The sequence below is a fragment of the Rosa rugosa genome, chromosome 2, assembly GCF_958449725.1.
Source record: "Rosa rugosa chromosome 2, drRosRugo1.1, whole genome shotgun sequence".
Taxonomy (NCBI): domain Eukaryota; kingdom Viridiplantae; phylum Streptophyta; class Magnoliopsida; order Rosales; family Rosaceae; genus Rosa; species Rosa rugosa.
Window position 1 is genome coordinate 64194991 of NC_084821.1, and position 18233 is coordinate 64213223.

At 38.4% G+C, this 18233-nt stretch overlaps 3 protein-coding genes across 4 annotated transcripts; all 3 read right to left on the reverse strand.

Moving 5' to 3' along the window:
* Positions 1-2295: 2295 nt before the first annotated feature.
* On the reverse strand, positions 2296-2868 carry LOC133731276 (protein SRC2-like). Its single transcript, XM_062158688.1, has one exon. It carries the CDS (start codon positions 2866-2868, stop codon positions 2296-2298), a length of 573 nt encoding a protein of 190 aa, XP_062014672.1.
* A 1463-nt stretch (positions 2869-4331) lies between these two features.
* On the reverse strand, positions 4332-6653 carry LOC133729286 (uncharacterized protein At2g34460, chloroplastic). Its single transcript, XM_062156782.1, has 5 exons — positions 6388-6653; positions 6080-6313; positions 5858-5977; positions 4754-5026; positions 4332-4659 (listed from the first exon to the last, which is right to left on the reverse strand). Exons 1-5 carry the CDS (start codon positions 6589-6591, stop codon positions 4495-4497), a joined length of 996 nt encoding a protein of 331 aa, XP_062012766.1. The 5' UTR covers positions 6592-6653; the 3' UTR covers positions 4332-4494.
* Positions 6654-7065: 412 nt separating this feature from the next.
* LOC133733014 (DNA replication licensing factor MCM3) lies at positions 7066-11941 on the reverse strand. Of its 2 annotated transcripts, none has more exons than XM_062160621.1 (17): positions 11736-11941; positions 11561-11658; positions 11245-11453; positions 10904-11034; positions 10587-10825; positions 10266-10502; positions 9912-10066; positions 9617-9825; positions 9340-9502; positions 9061-9263; positions 8779-8838; positions 8594-8683; positions 8255-8430; positions 8013-8081; positions 7734-7875; positions 7507-7598; positions 7066-7278 (listed from the first exon to the last, which is right to left on the reverse strand). In XM_062160621.1, the coding sequence occupies exons 1-16, from the start codon at positions 11799-11801 to the stop codon at positions 7539-7541; spliced, it is 2307 nt and encodes a 768-aa protein (XP_062016605.1). In that variant the 5' UTR covers positions 11802-11941; the 3' UTR covers positions 7066-7278; positions 7507-7538. The 2 variants fall into 2 exon arrangements, with proteins under 2 accessions (XP_062016605.1, XP_062016606.1); XM_062160622.1 differs by having other exon boundaries at positions 7066-7317.
* Positions 11942-18233: the final 6292 nt, after the last annotated feature.

The following is an 18233-nucleotide window of genomic DNA, read 5'->3' on the forward strand; positions in this document are numbered from 1 at the left end:
CCTACATAACTTAACTAATTTTTTTTTTAGTTGAATCTACCATAACTGCATGTGGTCAATAATTTAGACAATTTTATCATAGTTTTGATTTTGATCCACTTAGTCAACCGAAGTGACATATATAACCTCTTGGTTGGCTGATGACATAATGCCCACGAATAATGTTAATTTTTTCACACAACGTTTATAACTACATCATGGATACATGTCAATGACAGACAACAAAATTTTTCAATTTCTATTTCGCGGACTGTAATAAATATCAATGTGCCTACTATGCTATATAACTTGTGCATTGCATATAAAGTGACGAGGAATTTTCAGAAGTGAAAATAAGATGGAAAATGAATTTGGAAAAACCGACCGTTAGATCGAAAGATTGGAATATTTTATAATTGTTGTAAAAAAAATCCAGCCAATGTCGTATTTGTTTTGACTTCGATCCACTTGGTCAACCACAGTTACATTCATAACCCTATATTTACATATCAAATTCCTTAAAGGAAAAGACATATAAAAATGTGAAAACTGATCGTTCGATGAGATAATTGTACTATTTTATACTTGCTGTAAAAAATTGAGGAAATTTCGTCCTTCTATTGATTTCGAACTACTTGGTCAACCAAAGTTACATTCATATCCCATTAGATTCCTTAAAAGGCAACCCCATCTAGGTGTCCAAATTTGGAGAAATCGATCGTTTGATGAGACAAAATATTACAATCGTGTTGATTGTATAAAATTGAGCCAATTTGGTTCCTTTTTGGATTTCGATCAACTTGGTCAACTAAAGTCATATTTATTAATTACATTGCTTAAAGGACAACTCTATCAAGGCATCTGAATTTGGGAGAACCAACTGTTAGATGAGATGATTGTACTATTTTATGTATGTTGTAAAACTTTGAGCGGATTTCGTTATCTTTTCTGGTTCGATGCACGTGGTCAACCGAAATTACCTATAACCCAAAATTTATTGTCTGATAGGTCAATCACAGTAACTTTCAAATCACTAACACTAAAACAAAATTTTCCAATGTTGGGGTGATTTTTATGATTATTTTTGTAGAGTCTAGCTCTATAATGCATGTATAATCTGAGAGAAAATATCTTCACAGTTAGTTGTTCTAAAAACTAAACTAATAAATTAGAACAAAACGTCCGCTTAAAAAATTAATTTGACAATTCATTTTCAATTATTTTGATTCATGTTACCAACAAATTTTTTTTTCTGGTGCAACAACAAAATTAAAAAAAAATAAAATTATTGGAACAAAAAACAAAGAAATAAACAAAAATGTCAAAAAGAAGGAAGGAGGCTCGAACCCTGAAGTACCCACCCCTTGTTTTGTGCCGGAGCCACAGCACCAATGTTGTAGACTTGTAGGCTATAAATTATCGCATCCTAATTTTTATATAAAATTGTCAGTGAACTGGTATTTAAACTTGAGATTTTGCTCAATCTTGTTGGACCTCCAGAACCTTAATTCCTTGGGTTATTTCAAATTCCAGAACCATACATGTTTGGGGTCGGCCCTGTTTACCATAGTTCACCAGAGAATTCGACTTATGGGCTGGGGTACTTCTTGATTCCGGCGACGAGGTAGGAAGTGTTAGCGGAGGAGCTTCAGACTGCGCTGGCCGGAGCAAAGACGGTCAGCGTCGGCACCTGGGAGATGACGGAGTGCGAGTGGTTTGGACTGGTAGCCGGAATCGGAGAGGATTTCGGCTGCTTGGTGATGGTTTGGGCGAGGAGAAGGAGAGGAGAGATACGAGGAAGAAGGGGTTAATTTTCTTTTTACTGGCTTTCACATTTTTTGGACAAATTCCATTTGTTGACCTAAACCTTGACTAACCTAGCCTAGACTAACAGAGGTCTATTATTTAACAGTCACGTGACTAGCACATTGTCAGTTCCCATGCACTGACGGTGCATAGAATACACTCCCTAGAAAGACGGCATTATTCTCCATCCAAATAGGAAGCCAAATTCCATATCATCTTTTGATAAAGAACAGTCCATCAATACAGCATACACATGTTCTAAGTAATCAACATTGTCGCGATGATGAAAAACCGATATATTATATTTGCCATTAACTCACAAGTCACAACCAAGCTCAACTGAACAAAGTACCGCTCATTACGCAAGTCCTAAAAGGAACCGGCGAGAAATAACCAAAAATAAATAAATAACCAAAGCATGCATGAAAAACTGGACAATTTTGTTGCTTGCTCTACGTGTCTAACATGCGCATCCACGCACTGACACATCCACCACACCACCGAACCAACCTACTCCTCTTCACCACCTTTCACCGCCACCACCTCCTCCTCCTCTTCCTCCGCCGCCTCCCTCACACTAAACGACAACGACTCCCTCCTTATCAAGAACCTCCCGGTGGGAGGGACCCACAGGTTGAGCAGCCCCTGAGGCCTCCCGGACGGCCTCCACACCTGAACTGTCAAGCACTGTATCGGATTGTCCGCCGGCTCTCGGGCATCGCCGCCTTTCAAAACGTCGCAGAGCAGCACCCTGGCGCTCCCCACCGGCTTCTCCCTCACGTGCCCGTGGGCGTAGATGTCCACGTTCACCGCCGCCAGCACGTGCTCCTTGTCCGCCATCTCCTCCCGGAACTTCACCCTCACCACCTCGTTCCACGTGGGGTTGGTGCCGCCCTGCTCGTCCACGCGCGTCCTCGCTACGTGCACGTCCTTTTCCACGTACACCACCGCGTAAGGTCTCATCTGCGTTACGTGCTTCACGTCCTTGAGGTCTTGCGCCGAGATTATCAGGACCTCTATCTCTCGGAGCTTGGCGGCCGGCGCCGTCTTGCTCCTTCGCCGGAATTCAACCACGTGGTTCATTTTTAGCGCTCTGGAGATTATTTTGAGAGTGAGAGTTACAGAATGAGGACGAGCTCGAGAAGGTCGAGAGAGTTTGAGCTGAGTGATATAGTAAGTGGTAAGTGGGCCTTCATTTCGAAAGGCCCAAATAAAATTTCATTGGTAGTGGTTAGTCACAAGGTGGTAAGAACTAAGAAATTACAAGGTTAATGTATGATTAACCTCAACAGTAACACAAAGTAAAATCATTCATAGTAAATAGATGTAGCTGGCCAAAACGTTTCTTCAAGTCCTGTGCAAAGTGACCAGAGAGCAAGTCAAGATCAGTCATCCAAATTCCATTGTCATCTTTGATTTTGCTAATGTTATTTAATTTCTTTTTAATGAAAGTTTTACCATTTTGGCGATCGCCATTAGATTAACGCTTGTATTAGAAAGAAATTGAATAACATTAGAAATTAAGAAATTCAGTTTACTTTCATTAGTCTATCTTTGTCCAGTGAACTTCAATTAAATTTTCCTCTCTTTTATTAAGAAATTTTTAATTTATTAAGGTTAACGTGTTTAATGGAATACATAATATACTGTATGATAGTTTGTCAACTTGGAATACCAAAGTATAGTCCTCAGCTTTATATACTCTTTATAAATGAGCAAATACACACTTGGCCCATCAAATTCTCTGACCACATAAACTCACACTTAGTTTAACAAATGACACACAATTTTCATTTGAAAATCTCCCCCCTTAGCCCCAGATAATGGTTGGGCACCACAGAGGTCAATGTATCACATGCATAGCACTAGAACAAATTATCAAATATTCCAAACTTGTCTGGAAAGAGAATTATTCCGCTAAACTTGCAATATAAACACAGGCTGGTACAGAGTTTAGTGGAGTGAGAGAGACAATTATATATGTGAAAGCCCACACTACCACCAAATAATTTTGTTTGTGGTTAAAGCAACACAAATTAGCAGCTGGCATATTCTGATTAGCCAACTCCCATAAACCTTCCCTATAAAACCCACTTTGTACCTTCTCATTTTCCTCAATCAAAGCCAAAACCCACTTCCACTGTAATTCTCACCAGTACTTCATCTTGCTTGCATATATTAGTGAGCAGAAATGCAGGGTTGCAGAATGGCTATGGTTTTCACCATCTACATCATTGCCCTTGTGAGCTTTGCTTCTTTCAAAGCCACAGTTGCTGCTGAAGATTTTGCACCTGCACCAGCTCCAATGGAAAGCAAAGCAGCTGCTCTGGGTGTTCCAGCTGCTCTAGGGGCCATCGCTTCTTTGCTGGCTTGGTTCTATTAAGCTTTCAATTCGATTCCATTATTCGTACTTTTCAGAAGTCTTGTTCAATTGTTCTTTATGATTAATGTGATGTTTTGATTTCAGTATTGCATCATACATATCTCCACTTTTTGCCAAGTATTTCATGATTGAAGCTAATTCTTACATTACTAAGTCTTCAAAATGAGACATCAGACCAATCGTTATCAATGTAATGAAAAGAGGTATATATGGTAATGATGTACAAGATATATTGGAAAAAACATATATGCCATCAAAAGGCTATTAAAATTTAAAAATGGGGATACTAATCTGCCAACATAATTTTCTGACATCGAACTTAGAGATCACCGTTGCTTAACCGAACCAAATAGTTCCTCGTATGTACGCTTGGGGGCATCAGCACTGGAAACTATCTCAACTACCTTGTAAGATGCTTCAGGAGTGACCAATGCCTCGATAGCTACTTCCGCAACCAGATCTCTGGAGATGGTGCCTCCAGATAGTGTGTCCTACAAAGAGAAAAAGTATATTGAAGCTACTAGGTTTATTGTACATAGCAAGACTATGAAATTGGAAAAATTGGCAACAAATTCAGCGTGTTACCTCTGGCTCCATCACAAGATTCCCTGTTGGAGGTTCATTTCTCAACCCACCAGGCCTTATTATTGTGTAGTTTATACCAGACTTCCTGATATAATTCTCTGCCTGAAGCTTTGCGATTAAAGTGAGTCCAAATATATTAAGAAAAATGTAAGCCGGATTGAGAATCTGCCCCATTGATGCTCCATTGACTAAAATGGAACTGACCAGAATAAACCTCTTCACACCAACTTTACGGCATGCATCGACAAGGTTAACTGTCCCAAAATTATCAACCTGCACCAAAGATGGCCATTTCTTAGACAGCAAATCATTAACTATCAATAGCACCCAACACAGAAAAAGCCGATTTGCAATTCTAGCACTATCAAATAACTTAGAAGTAGGATCGTTGAACATTTTTGACATTAAAATTGCATTTGAAGCCAAGACAAGGTAAGAATTCATTTCCCACTCTAAGGTTCTTTCATTGCTAGCCAGGGGCTGAAATTTTGGATTTCTTTTCACAGAAATTTTCAGCAGTCAATCAATTTCAAAAGTAAGATATATGCAAATATAGAGGTCATACTTATTATAAAAAAATTAAAAATTAAAAATTTTTAAAAAGGGCTTTTAGATTGTATGACAAAGATTTTTCAGCTATATGAACTCAACCAAAAGCAGAAGGTTGTGCATACTTATAAAGTCTCTAATCCATACAACATAACTTCTTCTCATTCACTCATGCCTTCCAGAACCCAGTGTATCCTCAAACCAACATGGCTTTGATAATCTCCACAACAGTGACTTCTAATCGAGGACTCAGCTGTTAATCAAATACTTTCTTGAACGAAACCATTGTCTGATGGCACACCCTATGACCCTCGTTTCCACCAAGAGTAAAGGGTATCATCATTAAAAGGGTGTTCATCTAGTTTAATTGACCATCTTATAAAATGTTACTTTCTCAACAATCATGAAAATCTACCTAATCCCAATGTTAAGGTTGAACCTAAACAAACAGCCCTTTTGCCTAATCATACTACACATCACAAAACCAAAGATGCAGGATACAAAGCAAAATGCCAACATAGATCATAATTGCATAGGTAAAGAATCAAATGTAACCTTCCATGGAGCAAACACATCCCATCCATAGCTAAACCCCGTAGCGCAAATCACAGCTTCCGAATCACTACTAATTGCTTCTGCCAACTTCGCAGAACCCTCTGTCACATCTGCTTTCACCTACAAGAGAACACAATGCACCATCAATCATCCCACCCAAAACTCAAATTCAATCCTCACCATCAAATCCATCCCTGCACTTCAAATTTAAAACAAACTCACAATTTCAAGAGCTGGGTTGTTGCTTGGAAGACTAGTTTTGGCTTTTTCCAAGTCCCGAACTCCAGCTTTTACTCCATAACCCCTAGCCAGTAACTGCTCAACAATTCTTTTACCAGTGCTCCCAGTAGCACCAGCCACAAAAATCTTCTTCAAACCATTCACACTTGTTGCTTCAGTTGTGGTCTCAGTAACTTCCTCTGTGATTTCATTCCCAGTGGTTTCACCCCCTTCCATCTAAAGTAAACCTGCAACTGTTAGTTTAAGTACAAAACCAGAGGAAGAGTTCAAGGTTAAAAGAGATGGTGTACCTTAGAGGAGTTAAGGATGGGGAATAAGGGCCTGGTGGTAGAGGAGGAGGAGAGTGAAATGACGGAAAAGGGTTTGGTTGTGGAGAGAGGGGAGTAGTGGTGGCTGTGGGAGTGAGTGTTGGGGAGACGGAGAGGAGGCTTCGTCGGGATCGGAGCTAAGAGAGAAGAAGGGTTTCTGAGAATGAGAGGCAGCGGAGCTGCCATTTGCTTTATCTCAAGTCTCTTGCTCTTCTACTTATTTCTTGGTCTCCAAGTCCAAACATGACGTGTTCCTTTTTTCTTTTTCCTCTTTCTAATTGATTGAGTTTAATTACCAAAAAGAAAAAATACTGTCTTTTCTTGCCCTCCAAAGTCCTTTTTCCAAACTCCCACTTGCCAATTAGTGATTGAATTTTGATAGAAAATAAATATAAAAAAAATAGAATGGTGAAATATTTGATATTTGAATTCACTCAAATTAAGTTATGTAAAGTTGCAAATACGTAACCAAAAATACCATACAAATCGTCTAGAACTATTTGATCTAGACATCTAGTAGCATTAATCTTTCTTTTATAAGTAAGCAGTCATGAGTTCCTTAACCATCTCATATAAGCCACTTGACATTATGTCTTTCGGACCTCAATTCATGATCAACCCATTACAAAGAATGGAGAAAAATAAGTTTCATGGCCACAGTTATACTTTGGGGATGTTTAACTTGGCAGTAGCAATAGCTCTAAGTAAAAGAGGTTGGAATTCTAATAACATATGAACGCCTACACTCCTTAAAAATCGTATAGAAGCTTACATGAGAATGTTACTACATCAATAGTGATACATGAGAAGCCAAAACCTAAAGTAAATATTTCCCTCCAAAGTTGTCAAACCTGTCGCTGATTTCTGCTCCCCCTGAAATTCATTACTTCTCTGTTACTCACCATACGGCATCTTATTAACCAAAAGTGAATCCAGAAAATTGTTAAGACCGGTAAAGAAAGTAAAATTTTGGAACAAAATAGCAAAATTTGTTTGAAGTAGCAAGGTTGGCAAATACATGTGGAGTAACTTCGAAATGGAATAGATTCTCATAGATCTCAGCTATTGTAGCATGAAAAGTTATCGTAACTACGCACATACCTTGCATTACACATTGAAGGTGAGCCTACAACTTATGAGATCATAACCACTGTTCCATCAGCTATCATCACTCTGTTATCCTCTTGAAGTTTCTGAAATTTATGCACTTTATGTTATTATACATCCACTATAGTAAACAACCAAGAATTCATATTTAGCAAACTTGACATGAGCATCATTATTCACAACACAGTTACAATATTTCTTCTAATCAACAAAGACTTTACCTCTAACAGGACTATTATCTCTGCCCTTGAGTAACGGGAATCTGCTCTTTCATTGACAGCCATCTCAATATCCTCAATGGATATGCTATCCAAGCGCTTTTCTCGCATATGCCCGCCAAATAAAGAATTAAATGCTTCTTTTCTGCAGGCAGACAAGGAATTGCAGAAATTAGAATTGGCATTAGAAACAGTCTAGGATATGGAACTAACAAATTGGAAAACATATTATCCAAAAAACAAATTGGAAAACATAAGAGCAACTTTGCACACTAGACACACCTATCAGAAGAAATATTAGTAGCAGATTGGGTAGGAGGGTCATCTATTTCCATCGCATCAATTGTTGCACTAACAAAGAAAACATCAAGAGAAAAACGGTCAGCTGAATGTTGGTGAATTTAACAACACTACTAATGCTATAAGGGAAAAATGATAAAAGGATTCAAAGATATTTTAGTAGTCATAGAAATATCAAATACTATAATTAATAACAGAGCAATTTCTACAAAGTAAATGCTTACCCATCTCTATTAGCAGTTCTATTGCGAGACCCATCATTTTCACCTGAACGATGAACATCCCTGCCATTCCTCTCCATTTCTCTTTCTTGCTCCCGTTCCTCCATGTCAGTCAACTCCTTGTGATATATTGCGAAGTTTAAAACTTTTAGAGCAGCGTCAACATCAGATTTTGTAACCTGTGAAGACAGATTTACAAGCTACCTTAAGTTTGATGCATATCAGAAATGACAGAATACAGAAGCTGATGACAAAACTATAATCCTCATTTCCTGGATGAATGAAAAATCATTATGAACAAGTCTCAGAATTCTTATTAAATCATTAAAACTGATGAGGTACCTTTCTGCTCAACTTCAATTTTGCATGAGCAGTTGAGAGACGAATGATTGTTTCTAAGGTTCTGGCAGTAATTGGAAGTGTTCCTCCAGTCTGAATAGCATACATGACAACAGTTGATCAGTTGATCATAATAAAGAACCATTGCACTAACCATATCTAAGATGGATAGTAAAAACAATGCTGACCTTTGCATTTGAACTGGCATCTCTGAGTTCTGCATATGCTGTTGCAATTTGTTCAGATGCCTGTTGGCAAAAATTGTCATTAGTTGTCAGATAGCTTCACAATGCAAAGATTGGTCTGTAATTTTACAAGTAATTGAAAAGACTCCACAAATAATAGATTCATATTTGTTCATTTATCAAATTGCAGGAGTAGGATAGGACAGATAACCAGATCACTAGCCAATTGGAAGAAAAAGAATGATATCATTTAGTAAAGACAAGGAAGAAATAAAGAATCAGGACCTCATCAGTCAGATCAGGCTGAATCCTATGCTTTGCATAATGGATGTACTTCTTTAGAAACTTGATTGTGAGGGTATCGCGCTTCTGACCCCTAGATGTTTTCTTTCCATGAAGCATCCGGTTATACTTGACAAATACAGTGGAGTCGTTATCAATTTCATCTTCTCCTCCATATCCTGAGTTCGCATCAAGCATTGCTTCACCTACATTTATAAGTTAAACTTAGTTTCTACTCCTTAAAGATCATAACACTTAAACAAGATATTACAGCTTCAATACCTCCAGATGCAGAACGATACCGATGCATACGCAATACGTGCTCTGAGACTTGACGGTCAATATCAGGATCCATTTGATCCAATACAATAAACAGCAAATCAAAACGAGAAAGCAAAGAGTCTGGAAGTCCGATATTCTTTGTTGGTGTCAATGAACGATCATACTGAAAAATTATTCCACAATCAGCACTATAAATAAATAAAAATATCCTAACAAATACACACCAAAAAGTAATTGTATACTTAATGGCAGTTGATGACCATTAGCTGTCACTTACAGAGCCATATATGGGATTTGCAGCAGCCACCACACTGCACCGCGCGTTGAGAGATGCATGGATTCCAGCTTTGGCAATAGTAACAGTCTGCTGTTCCATAACTTCATGTATGGCAACGCGATCTTGATCATTCATTTTGTCAAATTCATCAATACAGACAACACCGCGATCAGCAAGAACCATGGCACCAGCTTCTAGCCTTCTCTCTCCTGATAGCAGATAGATTAGTATTTTCCTGATAAAAGTATCATATAATGCTAATCTGTAACTGGAAGAGAAGAATATGCATCATTACCTGTCTCTTGATCTGAAGTAACAGCAGCTGTCAAACCAACACCAGAAGAACCCCGACCAGTAGTGGATATTGCCAATGGAGCAATATTCATAATTGCTCTTAAAAGTTGAGACTTGGCAACAGAAGGATCACCAACCATCATCATGTTAATGTCACTACAAGAAACAAGACGTAAGACTTGATGAGATTCAATTTTATGCTAGAGCACGCAGGCATAGCCTTCACGTGATATCCAAAACAGAAGAAGCAAGAAACGAGGATAAGATAGGGAAAGCACAATTGGGATGAGCTTGCTTTGAGTGTAATATAGATCAATAGCATATACATCCAACACATAAATGAAGCATAACTTACCCTCGTAAGTGGGTGCCATTCTTTAGGTTCTTTTCTACTCCACCAAGCATTAATAGTATCACTGCTTTCTTTATCCACGAATGCCCATAAATAGAAGGTGCAAGTGAATTGCCAAGCAGATCAAATGCATCATCTCTCTCTGCTATCTTTTTTATATTAGTCAGGTCTTCAGCACTATATTGTGGCGATTGTGCCTCTTTGTTGAGCTGAGTAACATTGTTAGCTATGAGAACCGTCCTACAAAACAAGGCCTCAAAGTCAAGCTTTATTATGAAGCATTATTGTATAATCAAAACTACAAATAATTTAACCAGTATCTACCTGAATACTCCGTTCACACTTCCCTTACTTTTACCAGGAAGAGCTTTGTAAATCCCTACAACAGCCACACGGTCTCCTGGTTTGCACTTATCTACAAGGTCATCCTCAACTATGACATCCACTGTTCTTGGGAGCTGACCAGGAGCAGAGTTTTCAGGCACTTCTTGCATTGACAAAGTCTGATGATCTTTGTATTTGCACAATCCATACTCAGTCACCAGTAAGTTGCCATTTTCATCCTGTGAGAACAACTTTTCATATAAGCCTTTCACCCAGTGACAGAACAAAAATAATTAAAGAAAAAGACTTGAGATTACCCTGGTGGGATAAACAGTTCCTGTAGGCAAACCCATGTTGGATGTAATGTCTCGGTATTCACGAGTCATAAAGTTCCCAGTTGTAGGGCAGAAATGAACACTCTTAACAACTTTTGGCCTCACAAGAGAACCTGCCAATGCATTAGCTACCATGTTAAACTCACTGAAAACTACAACTACCAACTTCAATTTATCAAGGCTGATGATTTTCTAGTCCTAATTAAAACCATTTCATTCCAATTTCTCACATAAACACCTTACATTTCTTAATTTGCTTTCGCAATTCAATCAATCAACAGTAAAATGAAAACAAAGCAAAAGTTAAGGGAAGAAAGGAGTACATTTGGTGACAATGCCTCGAACCGAAACCATGGATCCAATGTACTCAGAGAGCAGATCTCTCGGCGTGACGCCGCGAGACACAAAGGGGCCATTAAACCCCACAAGAAGCTGATCCCCTGACTTCATGTACTTAGGATCGATCTTGCTGGCGACCTCCGTGGCCGCATCGTTAAACGCTTGCATATAATCACTCGGATTTCTCAGAATCCTGAATTCGAAATTTCCCAAATCGAAAATCAAATCAGAATTTGCCAGAAAACCTAAGAAAAATTGGGGCTAATTGAGCTAGAGTAGTAGAGAAAAGTGAACTGAGACCTGTTGCCGAGGTCGCCGTAGGAGTGGAGATCGGAGATGTTGACGATGAGGCGGCGGTCCTTGCGGTTGAGGACGGCCTTGATGTCGTCCATGTACGTCTGCGAAATTCACACCAGATTAGTTAGAGAGAGAAAGAGAGGGCGGAGAGAGAGAGAGAGAGATTGAGAAGACGTACTCCATCTTCCAAGAAGGTAGTGAGCTCTCGGCGGTGAGCGGCCCTGACTTCTTCGCTGATGTCCATTTTCTTTCGATCGTGGTGTTTGCGGAGCGGAGAGAGCGGCGGCGGCGGCGACGACGACGACGAAGGTGATTGAGATTTGGGAAGATAATGGAGGAGAATCTAATCGAAGGCCTTTTTCGGGACTAGGGTATATTGAATTTGGCGGGAAATTGGGGGAGTTTGGCCTTACTTTTGGCGCCCATTTTAGGTGCATCTCCCCGCGCTGTCCCTCATGGGGACGACCTTTTTTTTTTGGGCCTTTTTTGGAAAAATTAGAGAACATATAATATAAAACGAAACTTATTTGCTTTAAGTTTTTTTTTTTCAATATATATATATATAAATTATGTTTTATAAGTGATCTAATTATGACATGAAAAAATTTCAAGATATAAAGGCCTTAACATGATTTGGCACTCATGGCATGCCATAACATGTCAAATGAGTATGACATCACTTATCCACACTTTTTTATTGAATTTCTCTGGTGCCATTTTCATCATTGGTAAAGATATAATTATTTTTATTACATCAATAAATTTAAATTACAACAAGTAGTTTTTATCTCTCACTTATAAAATTATAATTAGAAGACTAAATGTCACTAGTCTAAATAGTATTAAGTTAAAAATATGATTTTTAAGAGTTGCTCCAATTGATGAATTACAAAAATCTGAACCGGATTTTTAAAATAAATTTCTCAATTTTTTAACTTTGAAAAAATGTAAAAAAAAAATTGGGTCAAAAATTTTCAATTCCATCAATTTTTAGAATTGCTTAAAAATAATGATTTAGGTGTGGGACGATTTTGGTGAAAAAATAAGAACACACGATTTTGGCAAAAAAAAAAAAACATGTATTATCTATGTTTTTGGTGAGAAATCGTGATTTAGACAAATTTTCTATCCCAATAACAATAAATAATATTTTTCTTTAAAGGATCAACAAACTTAAATGTTTGAAATGTACAGTTTGAGTATAAATTACAACAAGTTGCAGTTTTTGTACCCGACGAGCAAGAATGAGGTTAGAGTAGGCTACATGTGTTTGTGGATTGTTAAGATAATAGCTTTTCATTTGGGGAGTCATGCGTTTGAACCTTATAAGGATGAAGAGGGATGGGATTTAAAAAATTAAAAAGTTGCAGAGTATAGGCCAGACGAGCACAAACGGGCCCGACCGGCGCAGCTTGTTTGGTTTATACTTTATCAACCCATTCAGTCCTACGTATATTTCCTATTTATACGTCAAATACCTATTGACCTCTTGACCTTGATAGTTTAACTTTAACCTAGCTAGCTTGGCTTTGAGCTATACAAGATGATGACGGCAAAGCAGGCCAAGGAGGGGATCGAAAAGTTGCTAGAGAAACCTTAGATAGGGTATTTGTTCTATACGTTTGATCACTACAAGGTTCTTGCATGGTTTACCGTCCGGCGAGGAAATCACAGAGAAACAGGTATCGGAGGCATTCAAAGCAAACTTTTTGCCTTGCATTTGTAAGTTTTCTGGCTTACCGTCCAATCTCACAGAGGAAGAGGTCACGGAGAAAATTCAAGCCATGGGTTGGGAGTGCTGGTTGCAACTAAGCCTCAAGAGGCTAAAGGAAGTCGAGTCCGAAACTTTCGAGTTCGCATTGGTCGTGTTCTCATATTATATACTCACCGATCCAGAGCAACGAGAAAGTTTCAACGATTGGAGAAGACTAGCAACGTCGTTAGAAAGACTGAAGATCGTCAACAGAGAAAAAGAGAAGATGGAGGAGTACGAGTTAATGTCTCCTGATGATTTGTTACGGGTTTGGAAATTATATCCGTGGATGGTTGGTGGGCTGCTGGTAATTCTGCCGGTTTGGATTCCGGCAAGGCTTTGTTGGCTGATAGGAAGATCAAGCTGTAAAGCAATTCAATCAGCGGTTTTGAAGCGTTCCGGTACCGGCTCTTTCACCGATGACAAGAAAGCCGGTTAGTGCTCCCGGTGGTGAAGATGTTCAAGATTGGGAACTAGCTAGTAAACAAGGATGATTGGTTGACATATTCTCCGTAGCCCTCAAAAGTGAACGAGGATGATTGGGAAGGATATCAATACTAGTAAACGAGGATAATTGAGAACTAGAAAATCTTTGCGTTATTGTTTCGATTAAATTTCTTGTTAGCTCAGTTGAGGTCTACTTCAAATACGTTTCGGTTATATATATATTTACTTCTATTTCCATGCGATGGATTGTGTTGCGATGGATTGTGTTTTTCCATGTGATTGTGCTCTTAAAACTTCTAGGTTTTTAAAGAAAATAGTCCAATTACTTTGATGCACTTGATCGATATTGTAATTCTATACATACCCGACATGAATGTAACTTCATTGAATTTTTTGGTATTCTGACTTAGAGAAGTTGTTAGTATTTATAAGCATACGAGGCATAATGAGTGTGTTCCAATAGTCTTTAGTACTTTAGCGATGCTCGGGAATGAGTTATTGGGTACATCTTGGAGATGTTATGGAACTTGAACTACAGACTAGTGTAACTGTGGCCATATATATATGGTGGCTTTCAATGGACTTCCAATCTCCTAGGCTTTCAATGGAACTTGGACTACAGACTAGTAATTGTTGAAATTAAATTTCACAATTAGCTTTGGTAGAGAATTTTGCAGTATCCTGTACACATAATTGACATTTATCTGTTCCGTTGTCGATCATGGAACATTAAGCCAAGAATTGCATTTAGCTAGCTTGTGCTGATTCTTCAAGGATATACATGTATAAGCTAAAGAAGGTAAAGCAAAGCAGAGGCATTGAAACATAAAGTTACACTTTGCAATAAATTATTACACAAGTGACTCTATCTCTTAAAATTTGAACTTAATTGCTTGCCACCTAGAGTCTGTTGGAAAATATATGATTTAAAATTAAAGTATATTTTATTTATTTCTTTATTTATTTTGGGGGTTATTTTTAGATTGAAAACAAAAGTAAATATATGATTTTGTTAATTTAAGTCAAGAATAAATATGTACGGAGCAACCAAGGACGGAGCTAGGATCTTAAAATAGGATGAGCTAATTAAAATATTGTAATTTATATATATTCGCATTTAGTTAGCCTTCCTACTTTGCTAAGTGGTGAGAGCTTCTCTCTCTAGGTTTTAGAGAGAGAAAACATATCTCAAAACTCTTTCCCCTCCCCCTTCTCTCATGGACATATCTTGATCCGTTCGGATCTAGATCGACGCCTTGAGAGTTGGCGGCGGATCTCTTATTCAAGCTTTAGCATAGGTTCCTTCAATCTCAATTCCTTAAGCTTTTCAATATCCTTTCTCACCTTGTGGTGATATTTTCTACCATTTGAGGTGATTTTCTGGTTATGTCTAAATCGGGAGGTCCTTGTTCCTCGAATTTTCTTTTCCTTATTTCTCATTGTCAATTAAGCTCATATGTTTCCAGATCTAAGATCACTCAACCCCATAACAGGTCATCTCTCTCTACTTTAAACCTCCAAAAGGATTCTTATGGCTGCGATTATAAAGTGCAAGTCACTTACATAAGCGAGTATGGGTGTTCAGGTATGGGTTTTTAACCACCCCCACCAAAAAAAAAAAAAATTCTCCATCATTTTTGTCTGTATTCTTGTTCTACGCTCTAGTTCTTGGTTCCATCTTGGCAATTGTCTTGAGATGTGTCTCTACAGTAGAGGGAATGATGTTTTTTGAGGGATCTTTTCCCCTTGGATGTTGGGTTTCATATGGTCTGTGTTTTGGGATTCAATTAACATCGGACAATCAGCACGATAATCCATGCTTTTCTGCTTCCGGTGGTATATTGACGACATCTTGCAGTTGACAGTGGAGGTGGACTAATGTAGCTAGGGTCTCTGTATTGTATTGGGCCTGTGTTTTAGCATTTAGTTTTTTAAGTTTTAATTTGGGTCCTTGACCCAAAGCACCAAAATTGACAAAAATTATCCCACTTACTCCAACAACAGTTTTTTATTCCTACTAACCCAATTATAAATGAAATGACAGCTTTGCCCTTAGCATAATTAAGAAATCACAACCACTGCCACTCATCTCTTTCATCTGCAGATGCGATCTCCTCTCTCTCTCTCTCTCTCTCTCTCTCCCCTCTAGAAGGTGTCGACCCGTAGAACTCCATCATCGCCGGCGAGGCCACCAACGGCTTCCTCTCACCGGATCCTTCCTTGGAGGATATGACAAGGCCCAGCCCCGATCCGAACCCGACACCTCCGATTCCGATCGAGATCAGAAGCTTAATCTCCGTCTCCGCCGAGATCGAGCTTGTCCTGGCTTACTTAATTGGCTTCTGTCATCTTTTCCAAACACTGCTTAGTTGCAGAAAGGTGAAAACCAACGTTTTATATCTATCTATATCCTATAATGTACAAGCAAGAAGAAGAAGAACGAGATCGAAAGTAGATGAATTACTGTATTCTTTTCGCCAGTGTTCGAAATAGGGGAAGAGGCTGGAAGTGTAGTCGTGGGCTACAAATTCAGAGTGATTTGGAGACTTCTGAGCTTGGAGTTGGATTTTCTACATCGATCTCAGCGAGATTCCCATATAGTAAAGAAGTTGTAGAGCCTTTGATGCCTTGCATTTGGAGCTTCCTTCGGAGCCTCACGGACTTCAACCAGACTATGTTGTAGAGATGAAGAAAGAAGCCAACCAATCTAAAAAAAACTAGGGAAGAAACGATTCTGAAATGAAGAGAGAGCTCCATTATTTTCTCTCTCTGAGCATTGGGTTTCTAGCTAGCCAGGTAGAGTAGTGATATTTAATTATTTATAGCAACTGAGCAAGAGTGGCTTTATATTCATATATAATACTCTAGTGTAAAAGTTACTCCGGGTTATAATGTTATCTATATAAGACTTCCCGCAACTTTTAAAATGTTGTGTTTTGGACTATAAATTGGTATATATTAGTTAGGTAACCCATAACAAGTTAATTAAAGGTCTATTGGGGGGCAATAGACGTCTATTGGGGAACAATAAATGTTTTGAATTGATGTAATCTCCTCTTTTTTTCCTTAATTAAAATTTTATTTGTCTATTGGGGGGCAATACATGGCCAATAGTCGTCTATTGGGGGGCAATAGACGTCTATTAGGGGGCAATAGACGTTTTGAATTGATGTAATCTCCTCGTTTTTTTTCTTTAATCAAAGTTTTATTTGTGTAGTTTTAGGAAGATTAATTACCATTTTGGTAATCTAAACGTCTATTGGGGGGCAATAGACGTCTACTGGGGGGCAATACATGGCTGATAGTCGTCTATTGGGGGGCAATACATGACTGATAGTCGTCTATTGGGGGCCAATAGACGTCTATTAGGGGGCAATAGACGTCTATTGGGGGCAAGAAAACTTTCCGGTGAGATTTTCAGCAATTTCCGGTGGGCGGCAGCCGGTGACCGGATTCCGGCAAAAGTTGGCCGGATTCCGGCAAAGTTGGCCGGAATCCGGCGACCGGTGACCGGATTCCGGCGGCCGGTGACGGGCTCCGGCGAAGTCTCCTATAGTTTCTCTCTCTCTCTCTCTAAGTAACAAAGGGGTGAGGGGTAAAATGGTATTAAAAAAAAATTAAAAACAAAAAAAAAATCTTAATGGGGTATTAGGGAAGACTCCCTTAGAGTGTATTGGGTAAGAGAGAATTAAAAAAACTTAATGGGGTAAGGGAGAAAAAAATCCCTAGAAATGGGGTAAATGGACAAAACCCCTTTTAATTTCCTTATACTGGCTCTTTATTTGAGCACGTGGAAATTAAGTTTTCTTTTTATTATTAATTCATTTGGGCTTGTCCATCCGACCTACAAGAAATTTTGAAAAACGACCACTTTTATGTCTTCAAATTGATTTATAACCTAGTTTTCTAAAAAGATGAAAAACGACCTAATAGAGAGATAAAAAGTCATAATTATCCCCAACTTGTTCATTGACATTTGTATTTCAGTATTTCTCTTATAATTTTCCTCATCGAAAGCTTCACCATGTATAGTGTCTGGTTGCAATGAAAAAAATAAAAGTGAAAGCAGAGAATCTGGAAGTTAAAAAAAATAGCATTTTGATTAGACATGAAGGAGATCACGATAAGGAGGAAGCAAGTTACTAAAGAATTGTAGGCATATGGTTAGAATTCAATTGTGTTTTGAATAGTATGACATGAACAGTTTCTCAATCAGCATGTTCAAATGATGATTCAATTTTACATCACGTTCAAATCATATTCAACGTATTAGGGCTGTCAATGGGTCGTGTCGGGTTGGGTTCGTGTCGGGTCAAGGTATATGTCGTGTCACAAGAGACAAACTCAAACCCAACCCATTTATTAATCGTGTCAAAAATTTAAACCCAAACCCAACCTATTTATTAAACGGGTTACCCGTTTCCAACCCGCTTAACCCATTTAATAAATAGGTCATGTCGTGTTGAACAAAATGAT

Excerpts from the sequence above, each read along its gene's own strand:
- LOC133733014 (XM_062160621.1), bottom strand. The coding sequence starts at position 11,801 with ATGGACATCAGCGAAGAAGTCAGGGCCGCTCACCGCCGAGAGCTCACT. Across the intron at positions 9,503-9,616 it reads CAAATCCCATATATGGCTCT|TATGATCGTTCATTGACACC; the intron begins GTAAGTGACAGC and ends ATAATTTTTCAG. Across the intron at positions 7,599-7,733 it reads AGATAATAGTCCTGTTAGAG|AAACTTCAAGAGGATAACAG; the intron begins GTAAAGTCTTTG and ends CATAAATTTCAG.
- LOC133729286 (XM_062156782.1), bottom strand. The coding sequence starts at position 6,591 with ATGGCAGCTCCGCTGCCTCTCATTCTCAGAAACCCTTCTTCTCTCTTA. Across the intron at positions 6,314-6,387 it reads CCATCCTTAACTCCTCTAAG|ATGGAAGGGGGTGAAACCAC; the intron begins GTACACCATCTC and ends GGTTTACTTTAG. Across the intron at positions 4,660-4,753 it reads ATCTTGTGATGGAGCCAGAG|GACACACTATCTGGAGGCAC; the intron begins GTAACACGCTGA and ends TTCTCTTTGTAG.
- LOC133731276 (XM_062158688.1), bottom strand. The coding sequence starts at position 2,868 with ATGAACCACGTGGTTGAATTCCGGCGAAGGAGCAAGACGGCGCCGGCC.